At 42.5% G+C, this 12,323-nt stretch overlaps 1 protein-coding gene across 1 annotated transcript; it reads right to left on the bottom strand.

Annotated features, from left to right (window-relative positions):
- Nucleotides 1-6,720: 6,720 nt before the first annotated feature.
- Nucleotides 6,721-11,658, bottom strand: nr4a2a (nuclear receptor subfamily 4, group A, member 2a). Its single transcript, XM_069662983.1, has 8 exons — nt 11,584-11,658; nt 11,001-11,102; nt 9,955-10,820; nt 9,382-9,511; nt 9,038-9,201; nt 8,464-8,666; nt 8,119-8,297; nt 6,721-8,006 (listed from the first exon to the last, which is right to left on the bottom strand). Exons 3-8 carry the CDS (start codon nt 10,816-10,818, stop codon nt 7,750-7,752), a joined length of 1,797 nt encoding a protein of 598 aa, XP_069519084.1. The 5' UTR covers nt 10,819-10,820; nt 11,001-11,102; nt 11,584-11,658; the 3' UTR covers nt 6,721-7,749.
- Between the last annotated feature and the right edge of the window lie 665 nt (nt 11,659-12,323).

Raw genomic sequence — 12,323 nt, 5'->3', positions numbered from 1 at the left:
TCTGCAGCTTTAAATCCATCTTTCCCCTCTTTGCCAGCTCTTTCCTCTCCCACCCCCCCTCCACCGTCCACCCTCCACTCTTTGGTTAGGAGGCACTGGTCGTTATTATTACAGGACGCTGGCAGGCTTGCCGTCGGTCGCATTCTGGCGAGAGTCAAGTGCCACAAGGTGCCTTTTTCTATTTGTTTGTTTCATGCTACAGTGCACCAGCCACTGACCTGTGGTAGCCGTGTCGTGCACGAGGGAGGCGGGTTCATCCAATCAAAGTATGGCTGAAAATTAACACTGATCTTTCCATTCCTGAAGAGGGACTGTGGCAAAAGGCAATTTCATGACCATAGAGTGGATTCTAGATCCGCTTTACACCTTGTGTTAATGTGTGGTGTATTTCTTCTTCAGTCTAAGATTTAAATGATTGCACACGAGGATTAAAACACTGCGTTTACTCTCATTCTGTTTGCAATTGAAATTTTCTTGACACAAATGATCCGCTCTCGATATTCTAATATCACAGATTTGTTTTTGCTTGTTTTTTTTTTTCACACTGAATTCAATCCGATCCCCTGCAATTCACTCCATGCAATATTCATAGTTGATCCATTGACTGCTATTCAAGCGGGAACTATTTGAAGAGGGAAAGTTCATGTGCATTTTTGATGGATTGTGCATGTCTTCCCCTACTCTATATGGATAGAGAGCTTGTTTGAAGGTCAGTGATTCTCTTCAGTCAGAGTCTTCCCTGCGCACTCCTTTTTGGAGGGGGGAAGAATCTCTCCAGTCTTCACTCCATATTTTTCAAGTGCTTCTAGGATGACTAGGTTGGATGACCTTGAATCCTGGTGGAGATGAATCTCTTTGAGCGTCGCCTCTCTTACTCTTCTTGGGGAACTCTGTCAGGAAGAAAGACGCCGACCTTCTCCCGTCGGGTTTTTCATGTAAAATACCCACTTTTCACAGATTCCCAATCTTTTACTCTCTTTGATATTTAGTTTTTTACATTCAAAACTATCATCTGATTCATCCCTCTTTTCTGTGATAAATTAAAAGTGCTTTGTTTTCCAGTTATCTCATTTTAAATGCACGTCAATGAAGGGGATCAATATTTAAAAATGTGGTGCATTGGTGTTTCTCTGTGTGTGTGCTATTGTGTTAGCATGCCGGGACAAGGGCTTGGACAGGGGGTTGAGTGGATCTCGAGAGCTGGCAGGTGCATTATTGCAGCAGGCTCTGCCTAGCTTGACATGTGTGTGTTCCTAATCTCCCAGTGATATGACAAAGCTGTGTGGGAGCCTGAGCCTGAATCTCTTCTGTCTGTTGTGACACACACACACCCGACACCCCCCCCTTCTCCTCTTCCCTTTTGTCCAACACACACACACATCATATTCCCCTCTTGACCCCCCCAAGAATCCAGCACTCCACTATCTCGTGGCACCTTCACACTGTAAATGTGTACTTGTATGCGCTAATAGAGATTTGTTAAAGCGTCACTAGATGCATTTTTTTGGTGTGTGTGTTTGTGCGCAGAGAAATTGGTGCACACACTAATGCAGAGGCCTGAGATGCCCTGTTGATGCAGTGAGTGAATTTCAGGCTTGTTTACTTCCTGTTCGTCAGAGCGGGGGATTTTAAGGCGGTGGATAAGTTGTTTTCAGTATAATGAAGCTTTTTTATTTCCTTTTCTCGACTTGATTTTATCTCCACCAGGATCCAGCTTGAGTGGAGCAAAACCTTCTTCCAAGTCTGCTTGTTTAATGAGGGGACAAAACATCTGATTTAAGTGTTTTTAAAGACAAAAATTCCTCAAAAGACGTTAGTTTTTGTAGCTCTATTTGTCCAAAGGAAGCACATATTTTCTGCTTTAGCGTGCCTGTATTATTTAAGAAAATCAGGCTTTGATTGTACTTTTATGTCATGCCATGTAAGTGTTGATCTTTCCTTTTATTTCAGGTATATTTGTGGACATTTCATGCCAAAAGAAAATGAGAAACAAACAGGAAATCAGGTGAGAAAGAACGAGGTGAGTGATCATAGTCCGCACACATGTGTATTGCTTTAATCCAGCAACGCTAAATGCACATGATCGAGGACAAGACACACACCGTACACACACAATTTGACCCGAAGACATGAGCACATTACATGTGCATGGGTGTGTTTAATATGTTTCACTTCACATGGAGCAGCAGCACAAACCATAGCGCAGGACGAGGGCATATTCTAAGCGGGAACCGAGCCAGTGCATCTGACCATGTTGACATTTTACACACTGACATCAGATGTGAGCGAGGGAGGGAGGGGGGGTTAGTTTGCAGCTCTGCATTCAGTCACACTGTCACAGTGGAAGGTGTAAATCAGAGGATGCAAAAAGCAGGTAATGGGGTTTTTTTTCTTTTAGACTTTCAAATTAAAAGCCTCATTATTACAAATTAAAACCAATTTAAAAAATATATATTAGTTGGTTTGGTTCGACTACTATTATGTAATTTTTAGGAGGGACTAATTTTCTCCTTCACACCTCTCACACGTCATCAGAACCAGACTCCGATCCTCCCGTGTGTTTTTACAGTCGGCCCCTCGGTCTCCTCCAGCCTCGCCCCAGAGACCTAATGCATCATTTGATCCTCATACAATTCACTGCTTCCCAAAGCCACCGGCTCCTACCACCCTGATAGAGGCATTTTTTCGCCACTTAGAAACATGCACTGTGTGTCCGATCCCTTCCTCCTTAATATGTCCTCTATTACCATCAGGCATTTATGCCTGTTTTTTCTACTCCAGTAACCACTGAGCACCGGCTTCATTAAAACTAATTGAATCGGAAACATGTCCGCCCGAGGAAACATTAACTCTTTCTATTAAGGAAATTTCCGATTTCATTTTGTCAATAAGGTCAAAGGACTGAGCCTGTGTGTTCAATACTGATACACGCTGCCCCCGTAAACTTCAGCTGTTTAATGTGGCCAGAGTTCATTTAAACTCTTCTGTTTCTGCTGATTTTATGATGATTCTGCTACTTTTTCCCCTGAAATCTGTAGTTCCCCTCTCTGACACGATATCCTGTCGATTTCATTGCATTATTAATTTTTCGTGGTTAGCATAATTGAGTCTTGGTACAAGCACACGTTAATGGTTTTCACTGACCACACTTGAAACAATAATTTGATGGCATCCGTCAGAAATCAATGCGCGATAACAGAGCATACACAGCTGTTTAATATGAAGTAAATATTTATGAGTGATCTGACTAGGCATCAAGTCCGGTCAATCTTCTTTGAGAGGATCTGTGCGAATGATTAACCTCATTTTACTGCTGCTGTCTGGCCTGGTAATGGCCATTAGAGCTAAGAAGGAGTGAGGCCTTTGATTTTTGGCTCCTCATCATTCACAGCTTGTCGCATCCCTTCATCCTTCATACATGGCTGCTGAATTGATTGTCTGTTTAGTCCTATGAATGATAAAGCCGCTCTGGGCCACAGGCTGAGAGGGGGGACACACGCGGCTCGCTTCCATCTATATGCAAGGTGGATTCCTCTCCCTGCCCCGCCACTCGGAAATCAGCTTTTTGCATTATTTATTGGACAATCATCAGCATTTCAATATGGTAAATCAAATAGTCACAGTAATATAACTATAGGCAGTCGTATCCAAAGGGCCATCATTCCGCTCATTATTCATTCATTTTGTTTGGAGGTATCGTCGGCGGGGCTCGTGAGATTCATAAGTTGTGTAATCAACATGTTTTACTGCGAGATCGCACGGCAGCCGGCGTGAACAGAGGAAGGTAACATGAGAGGAGGCGAAGAGTGAGTGAAGGGAAAGTAGCAGAATTTATTTAAAAGGGGCACGTAGCTGAAGACTGCTGATGGAACAGGTGGAATATAACCTCTGTAGGGAATAGGAAGTGTGCATTGACGTGATTATTATAAAGTCATAAAGTGTTGAGGTGGGTCTATTTCATGCTCACAAGCTTTCTGATAAGATTCTCACTTTGTCACTCACGTAAAACGTTTTAAAATATAAGAAGGGTCAGACTTAACTGTAACTTCCTCTTAATTTATCCAGTTCGGAGGGAATGACATATTGTGTCTGAACGCGTATGCTTTATAAAGACTAGATAGATCCTCGACAGGCTGCATCTAAGAGTTTAGTTTTGTACGATCTTCTGTATTTGTGTGTCTTCATCTTTGCCTGACTGCTGCTGCCCTGCACTTTTTCCTGCTGTGGTTGAAAATCTAACTAGTTCCATCTAAACGCGGTTCCAGTAGCAGCTCGAGCAGCAGCGAGTTCTCCACCTCAGAAGTTCTCATGCAGCGCAAAGGTGAAAGGTCAAGTGCTCTCCCACCACAGGGATCAGATGAGGCAACTGTCTGGATTACCTCGGCGTCCAAACATGATCATTTACACATTAGACCTCCAGACGAAACCTTAGTCACAGCAAACGTCGTCAACATACAAACAAAAATAAAAGAAAGTTGAGTATTAAAGAGTCAAAGGGAAAGTACTTGTTCAGATCTGTTGGGCAAATGGCTCTCGATGTAACTGATGTTAAAAGTCAGCGCAACCAAACCAAGTCTGAACACACACCTGCAGCAAAGCTACTCAAATCCAGCAACAGCGCATGTGAACCTGTGAAACTGCAACAGAATTTGACAGAAGTGCAGCTGTGCGTGCAACATGATCGTCACAGTGTGCACCATGCTTGTATGTGATTGCGGCTAATACAGTAAATGTGAAACCTTAGCAGCCGATGCATGCAGAATCTGCTCTCAAAACACCGGGCAACTCTGCCTGCATGTCTTTGGTTTGTTGTTCTCCATGCATGAGCAGAAAACACGGACGAAAACTAGAGAATTCTTTCTTCTTCTGTCTGTCTTCCCGCCCTGCCTGACACCACCACGTCTTTCCCTCCGCTGATGCCAAGTGTGTGCAGCAAATTAAGTCGTACGCTGTTAATGAATCTCGACTCCAAGTCCTCCAGCATATATAATCATGCACAAACACTGACAGAAGTATTAGCTGCTTGTGTCATGTTTTATTGTGCTGAGACAGACATGTTTAAAGCCTAACTGTACTTTGAGTCAATAGAGAGAACTTGTGACATTGTAATGCACCCTTTCAGCAGATCTGCTAAATGTCAGCAAACTGGTTCTGAATGTAATCCCAATTTGCCTTGGAATTAGCACTTTACAGTGACGATCTAATTATTTAGACAATTTATTGCCTGCTGCTAATATCTCTCAAAATAAGCTGTTCCCTTCATCTCGATCATGTGATAAATGTGGAATCAGGGAGGATAAGTCCCAGACATGCCTCAGAGCCTGACGTCACTTCTCTGCTCTGACAGACTAAAGGAGAGGCTTTCTGACAGCGCACAGGCCAATCACTGCCGCTTTATGTACGGTTCCTAAAGACTTTTAATTCTGCAATTATACACTACAATATAACAGAATGTATTTGTATGAGGGTAGCGAGTAAATAGGATTAAAGGATATACAGGCGGGCTTTTTACCTGGTTGAAAAAAGAAGACCGGGACTCTCGCGGGGGTTTGTGGGAGTTTGACGGTTTAACAGGATTACAATTAAATAACTACTTTGCCTAAAAGAGAATATTGTGTCTGTGTAGCGTCGTCGTATCTTTCCGGTTCTCTTGAAATTAGTTACTCAGGCGAGTGCAGCGCTGTGACGCACTTAACAAAGCTGTGCTTGGATTCACATTTCAAAATAAGTTTTTTTTTATTCAGCCGCACACCTCTGCATTTCCTTCTTATTTGTACAAGCAGGCTGTAGGTAGTCGGCGTTTTATTTATCGGGAAAGTGTGATTTAAAGTTGTGGTTCTGGTCTGCGGGTTCGGCTGAGTAAAACGGGTTAATTGGCTGCTTTTACGAGATAAAAGAAAAGAAGAATGAAGCTGTTTGAGGCAGCGCTTATGACCTCTTAAACAAATAAAAATGGCGCACAGGTGGACGTCACAATTTAGAGACAACCGTGAACTTTTATTTGCATCAACTTCCGCTGTACTAAAGAGCGTCCTGGGGATTAATTTTAATGTAAAATCCGACGTTTTGTATTTAAACGTTACTTCATTAGAATCAAGGAAATATGAAGATTTGTTTATATATGTTTTATTCGCTGTAGCATGTTTGTTGAATACAAAATATACGAAATAAATGAAGAGGTTTTATCAGCCTGGGAGTCTAAATGAAAACTTAATTCAAATTCATATATAAGTATTATAGAAGAACATGCGGGAGAAAACTTGGAGGTATTCCCAAAATTAGTTGTCCTATAAAAATGACATTTTGATGACTTAAATATTCGCTAAATATAAGCATAAATAAAACGATTAAAACGTTCAAATGATGTAAGAAAATGTCAACTTAAAACATAGATAGGCCTGCCCATTATTTAGTGAGTCTTTAAAGGCAATACGTTTAAAGTAAACTTAAATACAAGTCTAATTAAAATACAGAAAGAAAAAAACGTGTATGTTTGTTATTATTATTATGAAAGGTTTGATTTTGCGCGAACAGGCCTGCGCGCGCTGCTCACAATTCTTTTAGTAGAAGAAATAACATTTTGCCTCTCGTGCTAAAGCGTCTCAGTCCGATCACACAGGTCTGGATTTTAAAGAATAAATTAATTTCAGAGAAACTATTTAGCAAAGAAATTGATTTAAAAGTTTTATTTGTAAACATTAAATATTTCTTTCTCTCTAAAGTTTTTGAATCGGGCACCAAATGCGTTACAGAAGTCGTGTAAGTACATCATGATGTCAAAGAAGTGGGCCTACATCACACACTCATGAACCTCTCGATATAAGATGGACTTTATCCAATTTCCAAAACGTGTTAAATCAAAACTACCTAGACGTTTCTAAGACATAAAACATAGACAACGTGCTCAGCATGAACTTGAATGGGTTGAAATCGTTTTAAATTGCACCATGCTTAGTGTAGCTCTTGGCAATAGAAATAATAAATATATAGAAACGTTTATATTCAACAGCAACAATACTTACAGCACATACAAACAAGGAATGTCTGACAGTTTTACAAACACCATGGGTCCCTCATTTTCTATACACATGAGATATTTTTCCACATATGCGTCATACATAAAAGGAGTGCCATAACTACGAATCTGTATCAAATCTAGCAGACTACATAGTGTCCGGTATATATTATATATAGACATCACCTCAGCAAGTGCCTATAAAAGAAAAGGAAAGAAAAACTAGAACATGCGTTGTCTTTTCTGGATACTTTTTGGGATCCTGTCAGAAACACATAGGCACGAGTCAGAAAAGAAAAGAGAATTAAATCTTTTCATTGTAACAAACTTTGTACACGTGTTATAAACTCGATGCGTTGGAGGCATCACATAATCTATCGTAATATACAGTGTGTGTGCGCGTGTGTGATCGTATATATAAATGGGATATATTACAGCTGAGGATGCTGAATCAGTGGAGCCGATGTTAAATCAACAGGAAGTGATTGCAAGACCGGATTAACCTTCCCCGGGATTATTCTCTTGTTTGGCACTCAAGGAAACAATTTCCAGGAATTAAAAAGGCCTACACATCATAAACTTTCCGCTCCTTCCTCTTCATATTCTTTTTAATGAATCCTTACTCATAATAGGGTATTATTAGCCTACGGAGCTTGCAAATATTCAGAAATAATAAAAAGTCTGACTCAAACAGTCTTTTGGAAGTTCTTTGAGGTCTCTCCAGCGAGTCGGACTCAGAAAGGTAGGGTGTCGAGGAAAAGTTTGTCAATTATTGCTGGCGGAGGGACTAGATCTTCTAGTTTAAGGTAAAAGATACGCTGCAGACCTTGGGTACATAGCGTGCGCAGTTCAGGGAGCTTTCCCAAGAGTTTTGACAAGTAGTTGGGACGATTCAATCCACCGCCATTGAATGTCACTTGATCTTTGAGGCAGTTGACGATCTTGTTTTGGAGATCCTCGACTCTTTTGGGTTCCTTAAGCCCGTGTCGCTCTGAAACAGAAAGAACAAGACACCTAAATTACCTCTGATGCTTTAACTTGTTCTGTCTTGCGTTGCATTTTTTTTTTACGCATTCAGATTTTTAAGAGCCGCCTTTACGCACCTGTTACCATGGCAAGAGCTGCGATGCAGGAGAAAGCTGAGATGTCTATGTTCATGCTCTGCAAGTTGGAAGAAAACTCCACGATTGCGTCCACCCACTCTCCAAATCCACGGACGCACTGTAGCCTGTGTAACACCACTCCATTACAAAAAATAAGTTTGCCTTCCACCGGGTTGGACCTGCAATTAATAAGAAAACGCCATTAATTACGCGCGGCGATAAATGAGGATTTAAGAGCCTTCTTATTATTCGGCAGCTAATAAAACCCAAAGCAATGAAGCTTGAAGGAGGAGCTGATGATTATCTAAAGCCCAGATTGTTTTGTTTAACAATTACGCAGCTCACCTGTACGCCAGCCGCAGGACGAACAGTTCCAGGAAGGCGGATTCAAACAGGAGATCCTGATCCTGCTTCGGTAGATCAGAAAAGCCGGGGATCTTCTCCGCCCAGCCCCGGATGATCTCCATGGAGCCCGTCAGGAGATCATAGAACTGCTGGATGTGCTGAGTGTTGTCTCCAGTCATTTGGTAGTCAGGGTTCGCCTGGAACTGGAATTTAATTTAAACAGCGCCTTAATGAGGTCCTTTAAAATATATAATCCGTGAAATTGCAAATGGCCATTTCCAAGAAGGAGAGGGTGCTTTTTTACTATTAAATCCATGTCTTCTTTTTTATTAACTTCTCTATTTCAACGCAATTTACTTTGGAAGAAATCTGCCACATTAAAAGCCTGGCAAAGTTAGGTATTCAGCGGAGTGTTACAGCAAACTTTCAGAGCAGTAAATCGTTGCCTAAAAGCAGGACTGAATTAAAAAAAGCGTCAATCTTTTTGTTCCTTCTATTCCACCTGCAGTTCTTAACTTTATTTTATTATAAAGTGATGTGTGTTGTAGTTCTGGGATTGTAGTGCTTTACTTACTCTGGAGTAGTCCAAAGCAGACATGGAGGGGTTGGAGTCCACATGGGCCCTAACGAGTGCGCTTATGAGGCTCACCGGCGGCGAGGGTGGGGAGGGTTCCTGGGGACTTTTGGGTTTAGATGGTAGGCGTCCTCTCCGACCTTTAAGATTATCTGTTCGGACAACTGCATTAAAATAAAAATAAAAATGACATATAACTCATTAACACACATGTTGTTGTGCGTAAATACTCTAAATGTAATTCAATATGAGTGTAACAGTCTTTACGCACATGCTTCCCAGGGTATAACAGGGGACATATAAAGTACTGGTCTAAAATAATATTACGCATGGCCTAAACGTACCTTCTCTCACCATTCCGACAACAATGCACTTCTGGAAACGGCAGAACTGGCACCGGTTTCTTCGGCGTTTGTCAACAGGACAGTTTTTATTCGCTAAACACACGTATTTTGCGTTTTTCTGAACGGTGCGCTGGAAAGAGAGAAAAACATGACATCAGTCTGCGGGCCTGTTTCCAAAGCTTTATAACATGCTGCACCAAGTGATATAACATAAAAAAAGAAAAGATGAAAATGATATAATATCTGTCTCATCTCGTGTTTTGGGTCTGCGCGCTATGAAGCAGCAAGAGGGAATAGACAGGCTGCAGAAAGACGCTCGTGCTCTGTCATATTTTTTGTTATTCCTTCGGGGTCAAATATGTGTGGATGCATGTGCCTGTCGTATAAAGTTATATTACGCACGCGCTTCAATGTGTTGCTAAAAAAATATTGAAAATGTGATTAAATTAGATAATATTTTTCCAGAATTGAGGAGGGTGTTAAACTCACGTGCGCCATGATTAAAAGGAAAACATCCTATCTTACATATAATAACAGTGACTCTGATTCATGGCTGCTGTCATGTCATCCCACCTTGAAAAATCCTTTGCAGCCCTCGCAGGTCCTCACTCCATAATGCTGGCAGGCTGCGTTGTCCCCACACACCGCGCACAGACCCTCGTTTGACGGAGATCCTCGGGACGGGGGCGATGGCACTTGGCTGTCCACCAGCTGGTGCGCGTGGCCGAGCTGCAGGGAGTGCGGAAAGGCCAGACCCGCCTGTTTCCGGATGGCGCTCGGCACCGCGAAGCTCTGGCCGTCCAGGCCGCGGTGCACGCCGGGGTTGTCGTGGTTCATGGAGACGTGCAGCGGCCCGTCGAAGCGCATCTGACAGCTGGAAACAGGAGTGCCGGGCGGGGACTGCTTGAAGGAGAAGAGCGAAAGCCTCGACACCGGGTTTTTGCGCTGGTCTATCATGTGAGAAGTGACATAGTTCTGGTGGAAACTGTGCAGGGAGCCCGGGTCCTCCCACATGTGATTAGGCTGAACCTGGAAGTTTGGCGTGCTGGGCGCGTGCGGAGAGGACGGTTTGAAGTACATAGGCCCAGAGTGAGTCATCATCTCTTCTGACTGAGGCGGCAGGTGGCTCTGCTGATGGTAGCTGTGCATCTGGACGTCCTCCACCTTGATGGAGGACTGCTCTCCAGAGTGCGGCATCTGATACAGACAGGGCGGTTTCACGTCGTAACTGGTGCTATAGTTGTCCATGAATGTACTGAAACTCGGGAGGGAAGTAGTGGCTGTGATCTCAGTGTTGGTCAAGTCCATGCTAAACTTCACAAACTCGGGTGTTAAGAAGTCGCAGCTGTATTCTCCTGCGGTGTGGTAGCTGTAGCTCTGGGAGGCAGGACTCGCTCCTTGAGGTGATGATCCATACTGAGCCTGAACGCAGGGCATGGCTGAAAGCGAGCGGGGAAAACACATCAGAATGTCTCCAGAAGTTTACCAGTTACTGCCTTTTTATTCTAGTTTTACTTTAAGCGTAAAAAGGAGCATGCTTCATATAAATTCAGACTAAAACAACATGCAAGTATAAAACATCTTTCTTCTTAAATTGTAAATAATTTTCCATTCCATACCTCAAGTCTTCTGACAGTTTTTCGGTGACACTTGAAATGGGTAATGTCAGGAGTTGTATGGGTGTCAGGATTCAAGAATGCGGCTCTGTTCTGGATCTTCCCCTGATAAAACACACCACTCTGACATTTAATAGATTATCAAATAAAACAATATCTAAAGAAATGTCAACAAGATCCCAGATAAAGGCGGAATTTAGCGACACAATTGCGCACAAACTGTAACCAGTTTCCAATTACGCGCGGCGCTTTTGAAAATGCCTTTAAATGAGAACTGGTTACAGACAAAATTCAGCATAATTCTTATTTTCTTTTGTTAAGTTATGAGTTGATGAAAAGACCAACTTCGCGCACTTGACATAAGTGACAACTTGTGTAGAAAGCGTGGACGCTAAAAAAAAAAAATCTCCGGAAGTATCAAAAACAGCCAAACATCTGACCAGTCCAAGTCAGAGTCAAAATAAGATAAAGTCATTTTAACAGTTACAAAGAACAAAAGAAAACAGATTGAAAGTCTCGTGGAGGGAAGTGCAATTAAAGCGCAGACGCAGATTATGTTGCAAAGAAAGAGATGCGTGAATCTTACCTCTTTCACATCAGGATCGTGGCTTTCAATCCATGCGATAAGCATGCAGGGGGGATTCATCAATTTGTGTAAAAGCTCCAAAAATCATGAGCGTCTCGTCCCCAACAATGCCAGGCAGGCGGGAGGGCAGGCAGGCAGATGAGCGGGCAAACCGTGTGACTCCTCGCACTGACAGCGACACGAGCTTCGACTAACCCAGTCTGGCCAATGTGGCTTTGTTTATGTGAGCTCTGGATACCGTGGCCCACGTGTTTCACGGCGCGACGTCATCGGCGTCGACAGCGACATGGACCAATCCGCAGGGGAACTTTCTCAAGCCCCAATTTTTCTGGCGAGTATGTTTGTCTTGTGGTATGTGTTCTATGTTGCTTCCCACATGGACATTAGCAGAGATGTAGTGGAGGGTAAACCCCTCTGTGCTCACTTCACACACCTTTGTGTTTGCAGGGGGCTTAAGTCACGCCTGTTTTTGGGCTGATATTAATCCACCTCTATCTATCACAGATGTGCAGAGGAAATGAGACATGCTTTGAGTAGCTGCTAGTTTCTGCAGATTGTTTTCACTTTTGTTTGCACTGATGTATATTTTCCTTTATGTCATGGTGTGATCACCTTTGTTTTTTCCACCACATAAACACAAATAATTATTACAACCTATTTAATATCAGCATGATGCATAGATGGAGACTTCTAGAATGGAGAGGTTCTTAAAGGTGCAATTTTCTTAGAAATACTCGCAG

Source organism: Semicossyphus pulcher, unplaced genomic scaffold (genome assembly GCF_022749685.1).
Source record: "Semicossyphus pulcher isolate SPU_LCO1_2020_fin unplaced genomic scaffold, fSemPul1.0.p SCAF_15, whole genome shotgun sequence".
Taxonomy (NCBI): Eukaryota; Metazoa; Chordata; class Actinopteri; order Labriformes; family Labridae; genus Semicossyphus; species Semicossyphus pulcher.
The sequence above is the reverse complement of the archived record's forward strand: the minus strand, read 5'-3'. Positions and strand labels throughout refer to the sequence as shown.